At 54.2% G+C, this 22,754-nt stretch overlaps 1 protein-coding gene across 1 annotated transcript; it reads left to right on the top strand.

The window, feature by feature from the left end:
- The first annotated feature begins 13,261 nt into the window (after positions 1 to 13,261).
- Positions 13,262 to 21,649, top strand: LOC130039688 (phospholipase A and acyltransferase 3-like). Its single transcript, XM_056131560.1, has 5 exons — positions 13,262 to 13,353; positions 16,969 to 17,083; positions 18,663 to 18,934; positions 21,184 to 21,271; positions 21,543 to 21,649. The coding sequence occupies exons 1-5, from the start codon at positions 13,345 to 13,347 to the stop codon at positions 21,647 to 21,649; spliced, it is 591 nt and encodes a 196-aa protein (XP_055987535.1). The 5' UTR covers positions 13,262 to 13,344.
- Positions 21,650 to 22,754: the final 1,105 nt, after the last annotated feature.

Here is a 22,754-nt window from a genome sequence, read left to right as displayed (position 1 = left end):
GTGATCAGGGGGTATATGGGCAGCTGGGAATCGAACTCAGGGTCAGTCAGTTACAAGGCAAATGTCCTCCCCACTGTGCTATCTCGGATATGTATTGGGCATGTTCCTGAGTGCCCTGATATCCCGGCTGCTGCGTGGTGAGTCTCGGATGACAGATGAATGATTCTCTTCATTCCATTCAGAGCTGTGGTTTTCAGGGGTTTAGCTTTTTAGGCATAGTTATTAGTACCACTAGAAATATTATCCATACTGAATAATTTCTAGTGGTTCTAATGGTCAAAGAAGTGGAAGGACAGCGGGGAGGAAGATTGACTTCCATGAGGCCAACCCAGGTTTGAGTCCCAACATCCAATATGTCCCCTTGAACCATCCCAGAGTGCAGAGTCAGGAGTTGCCCCTGAGCATTGCTGGGTGTGGCCCCTGCATGGCCCCACCATAAATTTTCCTGTACAGCGGTGTTTTGTTTGTTGGAACCTACATTTCCATTTCTTTGCGGTAAATGGGAAGAGAAGTACTGTGTGTGGGTGTGTTGGAAGTTCCATTAAATGGGCCCTGGCTGTGGTCTAAGAATCTCTATAGAAGAAGGAGAGGGCGCCCCCTACTGGAAAGAAGCACATTGTAGGGGGGCAGGGATGGGAGAGACAAGGGAGAGATGTAGGAGGCTTGGGAGGCTGGAAGGGGAAGGGAGAAGGGAAGTGTCGGGGGTCAGGGAAAAGGCGGAAGTCTAAGGGGCAGAGGAGGGAAAGCATGAAGGAGAAATTTGGGGCCGGATATTTTGAGGGAGAATGAGGAGCAGGATGTGCTTCCATCAAAAGTATAAATTCTTTAAATTTATAGGGGGGCTTCCGGATGGGTGCTCAAGAGGCCTTGAGACCCCAAACACAGTTTTTCAGACTCTCTGCCCAGATTCCTCCCAGGCCTGAGGCTGTGGGGCTGCTCGGGCTCTGCAGTGCGGGGGGTGGGGCGGTGGGGGGAGCCCGGATGGAACCTGGGTCAGTGCATGCCAAGCCTGCACCCCAAAACGGTCCCATCTCCAGAACCCAGAATATTATTATTTATTTATTTATTACATTTTTATTAGTGAGACACCATGAGGTACAGTTGTAGATTTACAAATCTTTGTGCTGGAACCCAGAATATTCTTTTTTTTTTTTTTTTAATTTTTTTTTATTTATTTATTGAATCACTGTGGGAAAGGTTACAAAGCTTTCAGGTTTATGTCTCAGTCATGCAAATATCAAACACATTTCCCTTTACCAATACTTATTTTTTTACCAATACTTATTTTTTTACCAATACTTATTTTTTACGGGCTGGAGCGATAGCACAGCGGTAGGGCGTTTGCCTTACACGCGGCCAACATGGCCGACCCGAGTTCAATTCCTCCGCCCCTCTCGGAGAGCCCGGCAAGCTACCGAGAGTATTCGATATGCCAGACACAGTAACAACAAAGTCTCCAATGGAGACGTTACTGGGCCCGCTCGAGCAAATCGACGATCAACAGGAGGGCCTTTACCTTTACCTTTACCTTATTTTTTACCATGAAGAACCCCAATAAAACCCCACCCCCCACCCCTCCCCGTCCCTGTGAGGCAGATGAATTCTAGTTAACACTCTATCTGCTTTGATTAGATTCATTGTTTCAATAAAAGATTCACCACTATTATTTAGAGTTTACCTCCCCCCCCCAAATCAGACATGCTGAAAAAGCATTGTGAAGTGATTTGCTTTCTACGGCTGGAACGCAGAATATTCTTAAGGTGTTCCAAAATGGAACCCAGGCTGCCCCGTGAGGGGTGCGGGCTCTACTGCTGAGCCCCGTGTCCCTCGTGCCTCAGTCAGTGCCCAGGTTCCTCTCCTGCCTGCAGCCTCCTCTGCTGGCCGGGTGAGAATCCAGCAGGAGCCGATGCTGCCCTTGGGGTGGGAGCCGGGCCTGACAGTGTGGAGTTGCCCTTTGGAAGAGAATCAATGGTGAAGGACAGCGGAAACCCCCCTCCCACACAGACAACCCCTAGAGCAGCTGAGCCAGACAATGGCACCAGCCCAGCTGCTCTCCTGGGGCGTCTTTAGAAAGATCGGGGACCTTGACCCTGGGGAGTGTGGACATCTCCTGCCCTGGACCTTGAGCCTGGGCCTGCTGAGACTCCCCAGCTGGGGCTCAGGGTGGTGCAGGGTTGGTGACTGGCTACAAGCTAGTTGAATGGTGGAGTAGGAGCAGGAGCCAGCGTCAGTCACCTTGGACAATGTCACCCACCTTAATGTGACAGTTCCAGCAACATCTGCGTCAGGGCATTTGAACTTATGGCCTCTGCTTCCGTAATCAGGAGTGAGCGGGGGCCTTCGTCAGGGAGGAGGGCATGGTCGTGTCAGAGACCTGAGTTCCTCCCAGCTTCTCTCTGTCCCTTAAGAAAGAAGTGAGGGGAAGAGAGTCCCTTCATCACAGGCCCAGGCCCAGTGGGCCCCACTGTGGGTCAGAGTCGGGGATGTCAGCTCTTCTGGGCTCATCCCCTCCGTGGGGACAGGGGCCATTAGGGTGACTAACTTGCGTGTTAATGGAGTTTTCAGCATTGTGTAGGGTTGACTACCAAGACTTCTCTTGTGGCCCCACTGGCTCTGAGAATTTGGGAGTGAATTCGGCCGGGTCTCCAACTGGGCATTACATGGTAGCTCAGGTGAAGAAGGAGCTGCTGACCAAGGCGGCCTTTGGGTGCTGGTATAAGGTCAATAACAAATACGATGAAAGCTTCAGGCCACGACCTGCTGCGGAGATCGTCCGAAGGGCCTTGGCGCGGGAAGGGGAAGTGACGCAATACAACGTCATCCATCGGAACTTCGAGCACTTCGCCACAGAGGTGCGCTACGGAGTTCGCCTCTGTGACCAGGTGTGTCCCCGTCCCCAGCAGTGTCCCCACTGACTGTGCTGGCCAGGGCATGATCGGGCATTACTGGACAAACAGAGAGCCAGTGTGCTCCCTCCGAAGTCACAGTCAGGGTGGGAGGTGAAGCAACACCAACTCGGGCTCTGTAGACGAAATTGAGCTGAACCCATGACTGGTGAGAAGCAGGTTCTATCACCCATTTCAAGATAAAGAAATCGAGGCCTACGGTGGTCAGGTATCTGTTCACTCAGTGTACTGGCTGCATGGTAGGTGGGATGTGACCCCATGGCACCAGCCACACAGGCCTGATCACCCTGAAAGGATCAGGGAGAGGCTGACCGGCTGTGGAGGTGAATTTTGTTCTTGGGATGAGTCTGACCCATGAGAGGGATCCTAGAGCCCAGGAATCATGGACTGTGAGGATTAGGCACAGGAGGGCCTGGGCTGTGGGTGAAGAGGCAGAGCACATGCCTGGCATGCGGGAGATCCTGTGTTCCACCTGGGCACCTCAGGGGCAGGCAGAGCAATAGTAGGTGTGGACTGGACAGAAAACAGAAGTAGAGGAGTTTGAGGGAGCATGACCACGGCAGAGGAGGCGGTTTGGGCCACAGGCACTGCCCACAGCCCCACGTACAGGTTCAGTGTCTGCCAGTTAGTGTCTCCTCCACCAGGCACTATTGTCCCCCAGGGTCAGATCAGCCTCCCTGTCTCTTCGGGAAAAGCTGACAGTTTTCCATCTGAATAAATGTGTCAAATCACTGACAAGGTCTGACATCCAGTGGCCATCTCCAGGGGCAGAGAGGCTGAGGGCGCACCCTGGAGGCCAGTCCTATCTGCTCAGAGGTAGCTCCCCTTGGTCCTCCCTTGCTGGTCTTTTGATGCTTACGAAAGACTCCGGACTAGCGACCCCTTCCCTGGTGAGCACAGCGTTCTAGTGTAAGGAGGAAAAGACCCTGGGAAAGGGTTTGGAGGTGAGGGGAATCCACACCTTTGGGAATGAGGAGCCGAAGATGGTGCCCAGAGAGTCTCTGAGATTGTTTCGGCCATCTGGGTGCCCAGGCAACAGCAAAGTGCTGTCCCTTTGCTGGGTGCTGTCTCTGGGCAGCTTGGTGAACTGTGGTGCTGACACTCTCTCTGAACATGTCTGGAGGAACTGCTATGAGCGCAGGCATGCACACACAGACATGTACAAGACACACAGAAACACAGACACACAAAGGGCATCAACACTTTAGTTGTGGTCCTGGATCACACCCGGCCTCACCCTTGCAAGGCAGCAGCCTTCATCCCTGAGCGATTTCCTCTTCCCACTGGAGTGTGGTTGGATTCTTTTCTCTCCTGATTCAAACGCCCAACGCCACGGACATTCCCTTTACCTTTGCAATATTCTCTCCGTTTCCTGTTTAGATGTTATTTCTCTGTCCCTGATGCCCCGAGTGCAACCCTCGAATCAGGCTTCACAGGGCCCTTCACTGAGCGATCCAGGGGGCATAAAAATTTATAAAGAGGGTCGCTGGGCAGCCGGGACAAGCAGCTTCTGTATAGCCTGTGTCCCACTGTTGAGGGCGGGTTCAAGGAGCCCATTTCTACTGAGAGGGCAGGGGGCACCCTCAGGTGACAGCTGCTCTGCTGAGTGTGCCCACCTCAGGGAACATACTTTGTCCCTCCTGCACCATGGCGGGTCCACACTCCGCCAGGATCTGTTTCCTACTGCAGAACCCTCTTCCGGTGACAACCGGGGTATAACTGCAGTGAAAACTTCGCCTCTGGAGGAACAAACAGTGCCGGCCCTCATTTGCAGATGAGCCTGAGCGCCTGCTGGGGCTACAGGGACTGTGCACCCGGATAGGATTGTTTCCGGTGCTTCAGCATCCCCCGAAGCTCCCAGGCTCCTGATTGGCCAGCCCCGACCAAGACTTCCGGGCACTCCCCCCTCCCCACAGCGCCCCCTGTCGGCTTCCTCCGCCTGTACCAGCTCCAGGCCCACGTGTCCATCACGAGTGTCCACAGCGGACACCCACAGCTCCTTTCCCTCTGCTGCTCCCTGCCGGGCAGCTCCTCCTCTTGAGGGTTCTGCCCCCTCTGGAGCCCCTCCAGGACTCTCTGCACCCCCGGGGTTCTGCTGAAGAGGACACGAGCCAGCTGGTCCCTCCTGGTGACCTCTGGGGGTATGTGTGTGATGTCCAGAGCCTCACGCCAGTGACCCTCTTCTTCCTGCTGCAGGTGGACTACCCCTTTCACACTATGGTAGATAGGCTTGGTGGGGGAATCAACGATGTTCTGTGGCGTACTATGCGGGAACCGGAAAGAGGTAAGAACTTCCAACCCTGACACCCAGCCTAGCCAAGGCGGTTGGGTCTGGTCTCTTGGTCTCCCTGTTGGAGCCTTGGAGCTCATTTCAGGTAGTGCAGGTGGGGACCCTGCACCCATCTGGGTGAACCCCAAAGTTCCTAGCAAGCTCCAGGTCACAGGGATAGGGGCGCTCTGGGGGGAAGGGCTGGAGCTGGGCTAAGGGGGCAGCTCAGGTTGGACTCGTGTCCCTGTGACAAGGCGACCCACTCTCAGGGGACTCTCAGCCAACTCAAGCTAGGCGTACTGTCCGAAGAAACGTCCCCACGGACCAATGCGCAGGCCGCACTCTCTCTCCCTGGTTCCGGCACACAGAGCTTTAATAAAGGGCTGGACTCCGGGAGCTTGCATCTGTGTCTGGCTTTCTCCTGCAGGACACGGGTCCTTCCACAGGTGCACGGGTGTTGCATGGATATTCTTTCGGTTGGAGGCGCAGAGACAGGTCACACGAGAGGAATGTAGAGAGCACAGAGGGCAAAGGCTCGGTCTGGCTCGAGGTGAAGAGCGACTTCCAGAGGCCTCCTTTCATTCTATTTTTTATCAGTTACACCCTAATGACTTCATCACAGTGAAAGACTCACTAGCTGAGAGTACAGAAAGTTATAGGATAGGAACATCAGGGTATATAATGTCTTGTCAAAGCTCTGCTGTCAAAGCTAGGTTGTCATGACTAAAACGTCAGGGGAAGATATGGAGCTGGACACGTAGGCTCTAAGGATCATGTGCCCTGCATTCTTGTGGTTGTTTTCACATAGGGCAAAGAGAAGGCTCATACTGATACTTGAAGGTCAAACCAGATTAAGATTTGTAAGAGAGGGGAAACTGCTGCCTTCTACTCACAAGATAAGGTATGACGAGGTGGGTGTATGAGAGCATGCTTTATTTCTCCATGTCATCAGACTCACAAGTTTTTAGCTTTCCCACTTAATGTGAAAGTGGGGCCTCCATTCTGCTTCCTGCTTGCAGGGCAGAGGCCAGAGATTGGTCCTAATGTCCTGACTTAGCACCAATACACGGGACAGGCCCATCCCGATGGGCAGGAACAGGACCCAGGGCCCATGGCCAGCGCTGTGTGTCTGTGCAACCGTGACCTGGTGCGGCCCCAGTGGCGCTGCTCCTGTTGCCCCTGCAGGATTCGCCTGTTTTCTCGGCTCTCCCGTCTCTCCTCTGTGGTTCCTCCTGCTCTCGCCCGGGCTCCTGCTTCTCCCAACAGGGTCCTGCACAGGCTTCCTGGGGCTTCTATCCCGCTGTCACCCCGCCCCAACCCACTCGCCCACAGCCTGCCGCCCGGTCCCCTGAGAACGTGTTGCTGAGCGCCTCACACTGAGCCCGCTGATTGGCTGCTGGTGGGTCAGGTGACCCTCCGCTGGGCTCCAAGGGCAGTGCAGAGAGCCCTGGGCTTCACCCCTAGTGTCAGTGATGTTACCGTGAGGGGTGTGTGTCCTGCAAGCCCTGTGGGGGGGGGGGCACTGGCACGGGGAAACTAGTTAGGGGCGAAGGCAGCGCCAGTCTGGGCCTCTAGAGAGGTTCATGGTTGCAGTTCACAGTGGCGCATGTGTCTCCGTAAAGATAGGTGTCACCAGGTCCAACGTGTTTGCGACCTTAAACTCATCATCATCATCATCATTATTATTATTTTGAATTCCTTGGTCTCAACTACATGACTGTTCAGAGAGTTTCAGGAGCAGTGCCAGGACTGAATGGCATGTGTTCTCTCTGCCCACAGATTATTGTTCTCATGCCCCCGCCCCACCCCCCCCATTCTGTACATCTCAGAAGGTCAGTATCTGTGAGGGACCCACTGTGGGTGCAGACCCGGTTCCGGGACCAGAGCGTATGGGCTGGGGTGCAGCAGAGCTGAGCAGGCTCCTGCCCTCTGAGTCCTTTCTTGGACATGTCCATGGTGACTGTGGTGCATGACCGTGGACATGAGGGTGGGGGGTGCGGGATCAAGAGAGCCCCTAGTTGCTACACAGTGCTGCCTGGTCACCCCACCCATGATCATGACAGCTCACCCAACAGTAGGACACTGAGCCCCACAGCCACCCACAGGCTGGCCATCCACTTTCTCACCGAGCTCAAAGCCCCAACTCAAGACAGGGGTGGCTTGTTTGAGGTGTTACAGGCCTTCCTGTTTTGCTGAAACATATGAACCTCTGTCATATCCCCAAAGGGTTTCATGACTGGCTTTGGGACACAAGGTGCCAGAGGTTCATTGTCAATGATGTCAAGTCTTCCTTGGGAGATCGTGAGGAAGAAAGACCAGGAGAACCCCTACAGCCCACCTCTTTCCCTTCATGAGGTGATGCAGAGCCCAGGCCTCCTTTGTCCCATTTCCAGAGCACATATAAGCCTTCTGCTTGGTTAAGTGTCCCCCTCCCCCAAACTATAAGTGGCCTTTGGTCTTGCATCGTATAAACTCACTAAAAACCACGACTGAGAGACCCACAAATGAATTTCAGAAGAGATCAACAAGCTACAGAGATGCCTCCATACCCCCACCAGGCTAAGTTGGGACAGCCTAGGGGGGGCGGGTGAGTCCCTGACCCGCTGATCAGAGGTCTAGCAGCTGAAAACCTCCAGAGGTCAATCACCACCATGCTCATAGCGAATACCCACAGGCTTAGACAAGCCTGATTTTGAGTGAATCTGCTGGAAAACTCCAGTATGCGGATTTTGTGATTGAAATGCACAGGCTCTCACGGGGTCAGGGATGGCCACCTCCCTCCATCTCCCTCTGCCTCCAGAAGCTTGGCAGTCACACCCACGAACTGCCTCTGGGGCCAAATAAGCTCATTAAGTCACATGACCCAGAGACTCACAAACCTCAGAAGAGATCTACAACCCAGGGGATGTCTCTGGACCCCAAAATCACTATCCAATTGAAAATTTAAATCCAGCTGCATCATCTTATTTAACAGTTTAGAATTACTGGAGAAAATGTGACCGTATGACATTCATATTCCACAACAGTGATACACTAGGGGTAGCACACCACATTAGCACACAAGGCTCAACCTGTTATAGCATGCTGTTAAATCTCTTATACAAGGGCTTAATCGCTCCCAGGTCAGATACAACAATCCCAACACACTGTCTCCTAAAGAAGCTGCTTGAGGTCATGTTTAGCAGATTATCCATAGAAGCCATACAAAATAAGTTATTTAAGGCCTGCTACTGGGGTAGACTTGGGGAGTGGCTGGGAAAATTTGATAGAATGGTGGTGGAAAGGTGTAATGGTGGTGAGATTGATGATGGAATATTGAATGTAATAAATTATTGTGAACAATTATAGAATAATTAAAAGAGGTCTTTGTTATCAAATCTTGCCACTTGATCATTCCTCTTCTTGACCAATCTTGCCTCCACACTATTGCCTCCTGAGCATTACTGAAAAGCTGCCACCACAGCTCAGAGCTGGTCCCACGCTCCTCTCCCACCATTGACCCATCAAAGCTCCATTTTCCGTGTCCTACCTGAGAGCCGACAGTCAACACAGCAGTCAATGGTGTGGACCCCAAACCACACAAGGTGGAGTTAAATGTGTTTGCTGAAGGGTTTATCCAGGTCTTGGAAAGAGCGTAGAACTGAGCCCAGATATCCCGTCCCCAGACATGGAGGCCGAGAGAGACAGACTGGGCGAGCAGCCTCTCACCCAAACTTGCAGAGGGTGGGGATGAGCCTGGCAGCCCCCCAGGGCACCCGCCGTGAGGGGCTGGAACTGGCCTCCCCAGAGCAGTGGGGCAACTGTTGGAGCTCTCTGTGCCTGTCACCTGCAAGGGGCTGACTGAGCACCACCCCCTGCACCCACATCCTGGGCCACACAGAAGCTGGGCCCTAGGACAGTCCATAGTGCACCCGAGAGCCCTCTCCTCCTTCTGTGTCCCTGTGTCCTGACTCCAGCAGCCTTTAGAACATCCTCTGGACTGGTGGATGAAGACAGCGATCCCTGAGCTGTGTGAGGAGGGGGGAGGGGGACAGGGCCAATGTCCCTGTGTCCAGACAGCTGTCCACAGCTCCAAAGTGGCACAGATGCACCTGAGGTAAGTGACAGGATGACATTCAAGGATGAACTCACGGTCAGAGAGCTCAGCAAAATGTGGAAATGCTTTGTTGGGTCCCTCCAGGAGTACTTTGAGAGAACCCCTGAGACCAGAGTCAGGAATAACCCCTCCGCCACCTCCAGTCTCTGCCTTTCTTCTTCCTCCCCCAGCCCCAATGACCACAAGTCTCTGAAATAAGATGCCTGGGTGGGGGTCTTCTCAGGTTGCTGACACTGAATAAACTTGTCCATTGGCAGCACTGTCCTGTGGTATAGGCATGCCAGTGGCAAGGGATAGGAACATGTCCTATGGGAATAGGGAATAGGGAACGTGTCCCCGAGGCTGGGTCCCACTGCCATCGGCTCTGACCTGTGAGGTTTGTCCTGCTCAGGGCGGGCCATTTGGGGGCTGAGTATGGGGCTCCTTGCAGCATCTCCCTCCCTGCTCAGACTCTCCCCTCCCTCCTTCCCTCCTGCCTGGCCCTTCTCCCCCTCCTCTCCTCTCCCTTCACTCTGGATAGAGGGGTGGGGGTTGGACCTTTCTTGCTCTGGGCTCAGGGGTCCCTCCTAGTGGTGCTCAGGGGACCATAGACAGTGCCTGGGTGGAACTGGGTTGGCCACAACCGAATCAAGTGCTTCCCCCCTGGACAGTGTCCAGTCCCCAGACGGGATGACTCTGGTCTCCGCGCTGTCGTCGACCACCACCACATCTTCCACTCAGGCTCTGCTGTCCGCTGTCTCCTCTCTCTGGCTCATTTCAGGGTCCAGGTCTCCGTAGTGCGGGGCCTGCTTTGCTCGAAGAAGGAAATGGCGGCTTTGACAGGAACTGCTTGATGTGGAATTTAAAATGTTAACATGCCTCCGAGGGTCAAAGAGAAAGTGAAACTTTTGTGAAAGTGAAACAGAGTGAGCTGTACTTAGACACCTGACCCAGGGAAGCAGGTAACTCCGAGACGGGACAGCGGCCTCGGTAAGTGTCCAGGAAACTGTGCCGTTAGACTGGCGGTTTTGGGCAGGAGGGAGTGTCCGGGTGAGGTGTAGCTGTGTGCAGGGTCAATAGTGGGTTGGCCGTGGCTCCAGCGAATTCTCAAGGCCTCAGAGAAGCTCTGGGTGTGGCCTTAGGGCCTCTGACACCATCGTCCCTGCAAACACAGGGTCTGTGTGGCACCATGTCCTGGGTCAGGGGCACTGCCTGAGACCCCACAGGCACCAGGTACCTGACCCCCATCGGGCAGTTCAGTGAGTGGGGACTGTGGGAAAGTTCCTAGAAGTGATGGCACCAGTGCTGCTTGGCCTGGGGGGTGGGCAGGATGGCGGCTCAGGGAGGACCCCCCGTCCCCCTCCTCTGTCCCTGCTCTGTGTCAGTGGGACACACTGAGAGGGACCCAGAAAGATGATCCAAGGGGTAGAGTCAGGAGAGTGGCCCTGCCCCCACACCAAACTGGGCCTCCCTCTTTGCTTCCTGCACCCTGGGGTGCCCCCTCAGCTGCTCTGCTCCTGCCTCAGGAGCAGGTTCCCCCTGACCTGGTTTCCAGGGTATAATCCTGAGGAAATACCTGAACTCCTAACAGAGCTGTTTGGGGTCAGCATTTTGGCATTCCCTGGAGGGGGTGAAGGAACTTCAAAGGGCGCTAGGATCCGCTCACTGTGATCTCCTGGATGGATTCCATCTCTTAGCAGTTCTGTGTTTTCCCTTTGGGTTTTTCTTTTTCTTGTCACTGTCCTTTGTGTTTCTTGTACCCCTTTTTGTGTTTCCTGTTGCTTCCCCTCACTGCCTGGTCTGAAATCATTTCAGACATTTCCAATAAAAGGCCTGATGCTGGGACCTCCTGGATCTCCCTGAGTTTGGATGCTGGTCACCTAGGGGGGATGGCTCTTGTCACAGTGGCAGGGCGGGTCTTTCCTCGTTGAAGAGAGATCGCATGAGGGCAAAGGCAGGACAGGGCAGTTGCTCTCAGGAACATGACTAGGAGGAACAAGCGATTATCTGTAGGACTCAGCCCTTTCCCTAATGATCACTGGTTTGAAGCTCTGCGCCTGGAGAGTTTGGGACCAAGTTTGGGTTTCCACTGGGTCTGGGTGTTTGTTTCTGGGGTGTGGGTAGAGGGGATGAGTGGCCTGGGCTCTCCTGACTTCCAGACAGCAGGCAGCTCTCTTCCTGTGTGGGTGCAGGTACACAGGCGCCAGAGACCCCTCTTGTCCCCACAGAGCTGTCACTCCTTCACACCTTCACCCTCGACTCAGCGTTCCCCAGGGCTAAGAAACGTCCCCATGGCCTGTGGGCTTAGGGGCAACAGGCGCCCTTCTCTGAAGGAAAGAACCAAGCATGGATGTCCCCTCCTGATGGTCATGGGATGAGGGAAATTGCTGCACCGAGTCATCAGTGCTTCAGAACGACCAGACGGGCCAGTGATTTCTCTAACCGTCACTGCTATTGTCATCATCATCTTGATCAGTGTCCTGCATCTAAGTCCCGTCTCCTGCCCCTTCCCCAACTCCCCTGTCTGCCTTTGCTGCTTCCTGCTCCCACCCTGATAACCAAAATTCCCCCTGAGACCAAGATGATTTGGGGAGTCTTCTCAGGCTGCTGGCATCTGGATAAACCTCTTAACTGGCAGCAAGTGTCCTGGGTACAGGCCTGCCGGTGGTTGGGACCATCCATGGGTGCAGAATGAGGAAAGTGTCTCTAAGCCACGTCCAGTCATCGGCCCTAACCTGTGAGGTTTTTTCCTGCTAAGGGTTGGTATTTTGGGGGGGCCGAGTGTGGGGATCCTTGCAGCACCTCCCTCCCTCCCTCCCTCCCTCCCTCCCTCCCTCCCTCCTGCCTGTCCCTTCTCTCCCTGACCCTCATCTCTCTGCACACTGGGTAGAGGGATGGGGGTTGGGGTCCTCCTGCTCTGTGCTCAGGTATCCTTCCTGATGGTGTTCAGGGAACCATGGGCAGTGCCTGGGTAGAAGTGAGTCGGCCACATCCAAGTCAGTGCCGTCCCTCCGGGACTGTGTCCAGCCCCCAGATGGGTGACTTTGTTCTTCGCCCTGACCTCGACCACCACCACATCTTCCACTCAGGCCCTGCTGTCCGATGTCTCCTCTCTCTGGTTCATTTCCAGGTCCAGGTGCCCATAGGGTGGGGCCCGCCCTGCTTGGAGAAGGAAATGGCAGCTTTTACAGGAAGCGCTTGAGGTGGAATTTAAAATGTTTATGCACCTGAAAGGGTCAGAGAGGAAGTGAAGTTGTTTTTTGTGAAAGTGAAAGAGAAGTGCGCTGTTTAGACCCAGGGCCAGTGGATAACTCAGAGGCAGGACAGCGGCCTCATCTCATGGTGGAACCCAGTTCCACTGAGGGTCAGCTGCGCATCATGCCGACAGACTGGCCAGTGATTTCATCAAAGCACCTTGTCACCTGCAGCCCTGGGGTACAACTGCTGCCCTGTAGAGGACTCTGTCCTAAGCTCCCCCGCTACCCCCTGTTCTGACCTCTCCCCATTCTTGCTCTGTTTCCTCCTTCCCCAGCCCCTGAGGAAGCCCCAGTCCCAGCCTAAGGAAGGAGTCTGGGGCGTCGGCTCCATCACGGGCTCCGGAATCAGCTGTTTCCCAGCAGCAATCCTGCTCTGGAGTCTGGGCTCAAGCCTTGTGATGAGATCTGACGGGGGACCTGGGGCGCGTGTCTGTGATTATGGGGGGGTGCGGTTCTGTCCCTCTGATCCTGTGAGTTCTGTGACCCTGCTCAGGCCGGGCAGGTTTCTGCTGAGTCTGGGCCTTCTGCTCCCTCCCCGTCTGCCACCCTCCTGTGCTCCCCAAGCACCTGCCTTGCCTGAGCCCCTCTTTCCCTCAGTTCTGACTCTCCCATGGCCCCTTTAGACTCTGAGCTTGAACCCTGATGTCTCATTGCTTAACCTTGCATCTCTGCATCTACTGAGCACGACCCTGCCCTGCAGGGGACACAACAGTTTTGGTGTAAATTTTGATGCGCATCATTTATGACACAGGTGCACCTGGGCCCGGGTGAGGGAAAATAAAACTCTGCAGTGCAACAAAGGCTGAACCACAGGCAGCGAATCTCACTGAGAGGAGAATGGCCTCGGTAAGTCTTCAAAGACCCTTATTTAATTTTTTTATTTTTTCATTTTTTACTTAAGTGTAGAGTTTTTATTTATTATTTGTTATTTATTATTATTATTATTTTTAATGAATCACCATAAGGTAAGTTACAGACTTACAAACTTTCGTGCTTAACGTTTCAATCATACAATGGTCAAGTACCCAACCCTCCACCAGTGCCCATTCTCCACCACCAATGATCCCAGTATCCCTCCCCTCACTCCCACCCCACCCACCCCATCCACACCTCACCCTGCTTCTGTGGTGGGGCATTCTCTCTCTCTCTCTCTCTCTCTCTCTCTCTCTCTCTCTCTCCTTCTTTTCTTTTCTTTTTTTTGCTTTCTGAGTCACACCCAGCGATGCACAGGGGTTACTCCTGGATCTGTACTCAGCAGTTACTCCTGGAGGTGCTCAGGGGACCATAAGGGATGCTGGGAATCAAACCCCGGTCAGCCGCGTGCAAGGCAAACGCCCTACCCACTGTGCTATCTCTCCAGCCCCTCTCTTTCTCCTTTAGGATATTGTGGTCTGCAATGCAAGTATTGAATGGCTATCATTTTCAGTCTGTAGTCTACTTTCAGCACGCATCTCCCATCCCAAGTGGGCCCTCCATGCACCCTTCTCTATCTGAACTGTCTTTTTCCCCAGCATGTGAGGCTGGCTTCCAAGTCATGGAGCAATCCTCCTGGTACTCATCTTTACAATTCTTGGGTGTAAGTTTCCCATTCTGTTACTTTATTTTCCACAAATGAGTGCAATCTTTCTATGTTTGTCCCTCTCTTTCTGACTCACTTCACTTAACACGATACTTTCTATCGTTGATCCACTGATATGCAAACTTCATGACTTCATCCTTTCTAACAGCTGCATGGTATTCCATTGCGTTCCAGAATTTCTTTAACCACTCATCTGTTCTCAGGCACTCGGGTTTTTTCAAGATTCTGGCTATTGTAAACAGTGCTGCAATGAACATACAAGTGCAGATGTCATTTCTATTATACCTTTTTTGCATCTCCGGGATATATTCCCAGAAGTGGTATTGCTGGGTCAAATCGAGATCAGTTTCTAATTTTTTCATAATTTTATTTATTTATTTATTCATTTATTCTTATATTTATTTATTGAATTACTGTGGGAAAAGTTATAAAGCTTTCAGTTTTAAGTCTCAGTCATACAATGATCAAACACCTTTCCCTTCACCAGTACTCATTTTTCACCACCAAGAACCTCAGTATACTCCCCCACCCCTCCCAATGCCTGTGAGGCAGATGACTTCTACTTCTCTCTACATTGATTACATTCATTATTTTGACAAACGATACACCATTATTGTTTAGAATTCCCCTCCCTCCAACAATCAGAATTCCTGAAAAGGCTTTGTGAAATACTTTGTTTTCTATAGCTGGTTATGAGACTCATATGATTTTGGATTTCTGAAAATGCCAGATAATTATGAGTTTGATTTCTGTGCGTCTGGTGTTATGGCTGTGCTGGAGAGCCACTCGGTGGGGGTGGGCACCTCGTGACCTTAGTAGGGCGTGAAGGACGAGCCGGTACCACCCCCCCTTCCCATGAGACTGCAGTTGCCCCGTCACCGCCGGCTCATACCTGGCTCTCCTATAAGCTCTGAGGCGGTGGTCACCTTGCTGCCGGGGGGTGGGGTGGGGAAGGCGGAAGGGAGCAACACCCTTTCCCTCCCAGGGAGGCATTGGTGCAGTAGTTTAACGCATGGTCCATTCACTTTTCTGCTGCAAGCTGCGGGCTCTGGATTAAGTCCTTTTGCCTCTGGAGCCATGGCTGTGCCAGAGAGCCGCTCATGGGGGACAACTCGTGACATCGGTAGGGTGTGAAGGACTCAGTTTCTAATTTTTTGAATAGCGTCCATACTATTTTCCAAAAGGGTTGAACAAGTCTTCATTCCCACCAGCAGTGTAGGGGGGTCCCTTTCTTCCCACATCCTCGCCAACACTGGTTGCTTTTGTTCTTTTGGATGTGAGCCAGTCTCTGTGGTGTGAGGTGATATCTCATTGTCTTGATCTGCATCACCCTGATGATTAGTGATGAAAAGCATTTTTTCATGTGCCTCTTGGCCATTCGGATTTTTTTCTCTTTTTTTGGGTCACATTAATGATGCACAGGGGTTATTCCTGGCAGTGAAGGAATTACTCCTGGCAGTGCTCAGGGGACCATATGGGATGCTGGGAATCGAATCCGGGTCTGCCGTGTGCTAGGCGAATGCCCTACCCGCTGTGCTATCGCTCCAGCTCCCATTTGGATTTCTTAAGTTTCTGTTCATTTCATCGCCCCATTTTCTGATGGGATTGGATATTTTCTTCTTGTGGAGTTCAACCAGTGCCTGGTATATTCTTGATATCAACCCCTTATCAGATGGGTACTGGGTGAATATTCTTTCCCGTTCTGTAGATTGTCTTTGTATTCTGGTCATGGTATCTTTTGAGGGGCAGAAGCTTCTTAGTTTAAAATAGTCCCATTTGTTTATCTCTGTTTCCACTTGCTTGCTCAGTGGCGCATCATCTTCGAAGATACCCTTAGCTTCAATGTTGTGGGGGGTTTTGCCGACCTTGTGGTCAATGTAGACCCTTATTTTAAAATCAGCAAATTGACGCTGATCCTAGTTCAGCAGTCGAGGTGCTCGGTCCGTCTTTCTGCCAACCCCTGTTGACTCTGACCCCTGGTCAAAGGACTTAGTCCACCATTTTCCCCAAGGTCTCAGTGGGCAGCGCAGCCCCTGCTCAGGGCACCCAGCTCAGCTGAGGCAGCGGCAGCAGGTGTGGCCAGACCCAGGGCACCCCAGAGACTCCTGTGAAGGGGCCCCCATTCTGCAGGGGACCAGGGCACCATCTCCCTGCTCATGCTGCTCCACAGGGGCACAGCCCCTCAAGCTCTCCAGCTCCCCCGGGCTCCCCCGTCTGCCTCTTGCCTGGACCCAGATTGTAGCTGCCCCAGGCTGGCCCCTGTGATTGTGGAGAGTCTCGGGGTGCATGGAGGGGGGGACACTCAGACACAGTCTCGGTGTCTTTCCCGGGGGAAAGGCTGGACAGGCTCCTGCCCTTCCTGCCCCTGAGTCCCCTCCTCTGTGGGGGTAGCTGTGACTCCTGGGAGCGAGGCTCACATGGGCAGGGGCTGATCTCAGTGTCCGCAGGCTGGCCTGGGGTCGGAACACGAGGTCACTTCGGGACCAGCAGAAGGGGGGGAGGATAACCTGGGGGAGCCTCTAGATCTCCTGGTGACAAGGCTTCCCTCACTGACACAGACCTGCTCCGTGCAGGGAGAGGGCTCCCGACAACTGTGCCCTCTCCCCGTGAGCCCCTCTCACGGCTCCTCTGGGAACCCTGTCACCTCTGTCCCCAAAGACTCCTTCCCTGTTTGGCAATCCCAGAAAAAGGGGGGCTACATTCTTGGAGAGGGGAACGTCTCCTCTTCGTTTCCTTCAGGGGGAATAGTGGTCATCTGTGACTGGGCTGGGCTTCTTGTCCCTCCTTGCAGGTGTGGTGGTTGTAGAATATTTCTAGAACCTTCTCTGCGAAGATCTCACCTCTTTTGTCTTTTTTTTTTTTTTTTTTTTTTTTTTTTACAGAACAGAATTGGTCCTGAGCCCAAACCCGGAGACTTGATTGAGATTTTCTGCGGTGTTTATGAGCACTGGGCCGTGTATGTGGGAGATGGCTACGTGGTCCATGTGACTGACGTTGGTAAGTTTGGGGTCTGTGTAGAGGATAGGCTGAGGTGACTGTGGGTTCGGTTCACACTATGCTGCTCTCCACTGCTGGCCTGGCCAGTGGGCACAGCCACCAAGTTGGATGACCTGAGATGTCCCCTGTAGGCCCATCAGCTGCTGTTCTTCTATATCTGGAAGTTCCTGAACAGGCTGCGGACATGTCCCATTAGAGAGTGGGGGGTCACCGAGCCCCTGTCCTGGGGACACAGCCCTTTCTGCGCCCAGTCTTCTCTGTAGTTGCTGATATGCAGGGACGTGGGGTACAGGAAGCAGGGGCTCCCCCAACACTCAGCACTGCCACAAGGACACACAAGGAACATGACCCCCACTCCAGGGAGCAGCACGGTGGACCCTGGTTCCTGCCTCCTGACTGTGGGTGTCCCTGTATCTCTCTCTCCCCTCAGCTGCACCCTCTGATGGCTCAGGAGAAGCACCCTCGAGTGGGGGTGGCAAGAGGGAGGGCGGGGTGGCCTTGGCAGGGCTAACCCTCTCCCCATTAGCACCTTGCATGGAGGAAAATGCCAGCTGGACACCCCGTGAAAGGCAGGGTCTGGTCTGGAGGCTTGAGAGGCCCCTTGTGTGAGTGTTCCCCTGATGCTCTGAGTGCACTTGCCTCTGTCCCGCTATAGGGACTCGGCATCTCAGTGCTCTCTGCAGTTTGATAGCGTTGTAGAAACCCTCACCGCAGTGCAGACGCAGAGGATCTCTCCCCCAGCCTCGTCCTTCCCACGGGAAGATGCACTTTCCTGCCTAGTTGCACTGAGCGTCCTGACATCGTGGTTCAGGCCGCATGACAGTCCTTTGTCCTTTTCCTGCTAGGTGGAATTCCTTTATCTTCTTTTCTTTGGGTGTTGCTTCTAGACAGTGCTCAGGAGGCTCCGGTCTGGTGCCTCTGGAAGTCAGGCTGGCTGTGCTGGGCCCACGGTTGAATATGCTACTTGGGTTCTTTGTGGAAATACCTTTGGGTCCTTTGTGGATTTCCCCCGAGGTTACCTGATGGTTCTGGGATTGACCCTGGGAGTGTGGACATCTCTTGCCCTTGACCTTCTGCCTGGGCCTGCTGAGGCCTCCCAGCTGGGGCTCAGGGTGGTGCAGGGTTGGTGACAGGCCACAAACTAGTTGGTTGGTTGGCGGGGAGTAGGAGATGGCATTGGCCACCTTAATTCTGTGCCCATGTCACCCACCTTCATGTGACAGTTCCAGCAACACCCGATTGGGGCATTTGAAGCACTTCCGGCCTCTGCTTCAGAACCAGCAGTGAGCGGTGCCTGGCTCAGGGAGGAGGGCATGGCCATGTGGGAGACACAGTATCTACCCAGGTTCCCTCTGTCCCTTGGAAAAGAAATGAGGGGAAGAGAGTCTGGGGACTCCAAAGCCCTCACCAGAGGCCCAGGCCCAGTGGGCCCTATTGTGGGTCAGAGTCAGCAGGTGTCAGCCCTTCTGGGCTCATCCCCTCTGTGAGGACAGGGGCCATGGGGTGACTTACTTGAGGGAGGAGGGTCCCCTGGGGTTGTGCAGGGTTGACCACTGTGTCCTCTCTTGTGACCCCGCAGATGGTGGGCCTTCAGGAGTGAATTGGTTGGGGTTTCCATCGGGCTCGAGACCCCGAGCTGTGGTGAAGAAGGACCTGCTGTCCAAGGTGGCCGCGGGGTGCCGGTACCAGGTCAATAACAAACACGATGAAGCGATTGGGGCACGGCCTGCTGCGGAGATCGTCCGAAGGGCCTTGGCACGGGTGGGGGAGCAGAGGAACTACAGCCTCATCCATGAGAACTGCGAGCACTTCGCCACGGAGATGCGCTACAGAATTGCCCGCTCTGATCAGGTGTGTCCCAGTCCCCAGCAGTGTCCCCACTGACTGTGCTGGCCCAGGGGTTATTAGGTATGAGCAGAGAGTCAGTGTATCCCCTCTGAAATCACAGTCAGGGTGGGAGGTGAAGCGACACCAGCTCGGGCTCTGTAGACGAAGCTGAGCTGAACTCATCCCTGGTGAGAAGCAGGTTCTATCACCCATTTCACAGATGGAGAAACTGAGGCTCACAGTGCTCAGGTATCTGTTCACTCAGTCTAGCGACTGTGTGGTAAGTGGGATGTGACCCTATGGCACCAGCCACACAGGCCTGATCACCCTGGAGGGGTCAGGGAGAGGCAGCCTGGCTGTGGAGGTGGGTTTTGTTCTTGGGGTGGGCCTGACCCTTGACAGGGATCCTAGAGCCCAGGAATCAGGAACTGTGAGGACTGGGCAGAGGAGGGGCCGGGCTGTGGGTGAAGAGGCAGAGCACATGCCTGGCATGCGGGAGACCCTGGGCCGCACCCCAGGCACCATGGGGGCAGGCAGAGCAATACTAGGTGTGGGCAGGAGAGAAAACAGGAGTAGAGGAGTTGGGGGTAGCGTGACCTGGCAGAGGAGGTCGTTTCGGTCCCAGGCACTGCCCACAGCTTGGGCATCCCCTTGCACCGCGTTCAGGCTCGGTGTCTACCAGTCAGTGTCTCAGACCATTGGGCACTCTTGTCCCTCAAGATCAGATCAGCCTCCCTGTCTCTACGGGAAAAGCTGACAGTTTTCCATCTGAATAAATGTGTCAAATCACTGACAAGGTCTGATATCCAGTGGCAATCTCCAGGTGCAGAGAGGCTGAGGGTGCCCCCTGGAGGTAGGTCCTGTCTGCGCAGAGACAGGTCCCCTTGGTCCTCCCTTGCTGGTCTTTTGATGCTTACCAAAGACTCCAACTAGAGACCCCCATCCCATGTGGGTACAGCGTTCTAGCGTAAGGAGGAAAAGGCCCTGGGGAAAGCGTTTGGGGGTGAGGGGAATCCACACCTTTGGGAATGAGGAGCCGAGGATAGTGCCAGGGAGTCACTGAGACTGTTCCGGGCATCTGGGTGCCCAGGCGACAGTGTATTGCTGTACCTTGGCTGGGTGCTGTCTCTGGGCAACTTGGTTGAACTGTGGTGCTGACACTTTCTTTGAGCATGTCTGGAGGAACTGCTATGAGTGCACTCATGCACATACAGATATGCATAAGACACACAGACCCAAGGACCCCCCCCCCCCAAAGACCCCCCCCCCCCCCCACACACACACATACACGGCGTCAACAGTTTAGTTGTGGTCCTGGCCTCACTCTTGCAAGGCAGCTCCTTCAGCCCTGAGCCACTTCCTCTTCCCACTGAGGGGTGGTAAGACTCTTCTCTCCCCTCACTCAAATGCCCAACGCTTCAGACATCACATTTGCTTTAGTAATATTCTCTCCATTTCCAGGTTAGATGTTATTTTTCTGTCCCTGATGCCCCGAGTGCACCCCTAGAATCGGGCATTACAGGGCCCTTCACTGAGCGATTTCGGAGCACAGAAACTTATGATGAGGGTCACTGGGCAGCCAGGACAAACAGCTTCTGTACAGCCCGGGTCCCACTGCTGATGCTGGGTCTTCAAGGACCCCATTTCTACTAAGAGGACAGGGGGGCACTCTCAGGTGACAACTGCTCTGCTGAGTGTGTCCACCACAGGGAACGTTCTCTGAACCTCCTGCACCATGATGGGTTCCCATCCCGCTAGATCCACTTCCTACTCCAGAACCCTCTTCCGGTGACACCTGGGGTATAACTGCAGTGAAAGCTTTGCCTCTGGTGAACAGTCCGGGCCCTCGTTCAGCAGATGAACCTGAGGGCCCGCTTGGGGCTGCAGGGGGCTGAGTACCGGGATAGGATTGTTTCCGGTACCTCAGCATCCCTCTTGCTCCCCGACTCCTGATAGGCCAGCCTCGACATAGACTTCCGGGCACTCCCACGCTTCCCCACAGCGCCCCCTGTCGGCTTCCTCCGCCTGAACCAGCCCCAGGCCCGCGTGTCCCTCCCGAGTGTCCCCATCTGACACCCACAGCTCCTCTCCCAATGCTGCTCCCCGCTGGGGAGCGTCTCCTTCTCTCGAGGGTCCTGTCTCCTTGGGAGCCCCTCCCGGCCTCTCTGCTCCCTCGGGGTTTGATTGAAGAGTACATGGGCCAGCTGGTCCCTCCTGGGTGATGGCTGTGGTGGTCGGAGTCCCACGCCATGACCCTCTTCTTCCTGTTGCAGGCTGATGATCCCTTTCAGGCGCTGGTAGATAGGATTGGTGTGGGAATCAACGATGTTCGAGGGACTACTACAAGGGAAACGCAAAGAGGTAAGCACCTCGAACCCCAATGTCTGGCCTAGCCAAGAGGGTTGGGTCTGGCCTATTGGTCACCCTGATGGACCCTTGGGGCTCATTTCAGGTAGTGCAGGTGGGGATCCCGCACCCATCTGGACTCCAGTGTGTGAGCCCCAAAGTCCCTAGCAAGCCCCAGACTGTAGGGACGGGGGCGCTCTGGGGGGAAGGACTGGATCTGGGTTAGGGAGGCAGCCAGGGTGGGACTCATGTCCCTGTGACAAGGCGACCCGCTCTCTCTCCTCAGGGGACTCTCAGCCAACTCAAGCCCGGCGTACCGTCCGCAGGAACGTCCCCACGGACCAATGCCCAGGCCGCACTCTCTATCCCTGGTTCCGGCACACAGAGCTTTAATAAAGGGCTGGACTCCGGGTGTCTGCGTCTGTGTCTGGCTTTCTCCTGCAGGACGCGGGTCCTTCCACAGGTGTACGGGTGTTGCATGAATATTCTTTCGGTTGGAGGCGCAGAGACAAGACACACTAGAGGAATGTGGGGAGCACAGAGGGCAAAGGCTCGGTCTGGCTCGAGGTGAAGAGCGACTCCCAGAGGCCTCCTTTCATTTTATTTTTTATCAGTTACATCCTAATGACTTCATCACAGTGAAAGACTCACTAGCGAAAGTACAGAAAGTTATAGGATGAGGAACATCAGGGTATACAATGTCTTGTCAAAGCTATGCTGTCAAAGCTAGGTTGTCATGACTAAAACGTCAGGGGAAGATATGGAGCTGGACAGTAGACTCTAAGGATCATGTGCCCCACATTCTTGTGGTTGGTTATACATAGGGCAAACAGAAGGCTCATAGATATACTTGAAGGTCAAACCAGATTAAGGATTTGTAAGAGAGGGGAAACTGCTGCCTTCTATTGACAAGATAAGGTATGACGAGGTGGGTGTATGAGAGCATGCTGTACTTCTCCAGGTCATCGGACTCACAAGTTTTAGCTTTCCCACTTAATGTGAAAGAGGGGCCTCCGTTCTGCTTCCTGCTTGCAGGGCAGAGTTCAGAGGTTCGTCCTAATGTCCTTGCTTAGCACCAATACACGGGGACAGGCCCATCCCAATGGGCAGGAACAGGACCCAGGGTTCTTGGTCAGTGCTGTGTGTCTGTGCGGCCGTGACCGGGTGCGGCCCGGATACCTGCTACTCCTGCAGGATCCTTCCATTTTCTCGGCTCTCCCGTCTCTCCTCTGTGGCTCCCCTGCCTCCCCCGGGGTTCCTGCTTCTCCCCACGGGGCCCTGCACAGGCCTACAAGGGGCCTCTGTCCTGCCGACCCACCCCAACCCCACTCACCCACAGGCTACTGCTTGATTCCTGAGAGAACGTGATTGGCTGAGCGCCCCCGCACTGAGCTCGTTGATTGGCTGCTGGTGGGTCAGGTGACCCTCCACTGGGCTGCGAGGGCAGAGCAGAGCCCTGGGCTTCACCCCCAGTGTCAGTGATGTTACCGTGAGGGGT

This window comes from Sorex fumeus, unplaced genomic scaffold, assembly GCF_029834395.1.
Source record: "Sorex fumeus unplaced genomic scaffold, SorFum_2.1 ptg000093l, whole genome shotgun sequence".
Classification (NCBI taxonomy): Eukaryota; Metazoa; Chordata; class Mammalia; order Eulipotyphla; family Soricidae; genus Sorex; species Sorex fumeus.
Note: the sequence above shows the minus strand (reverse complement) of the source record. Positions and strands in the feature narration are given on the sequence as shown.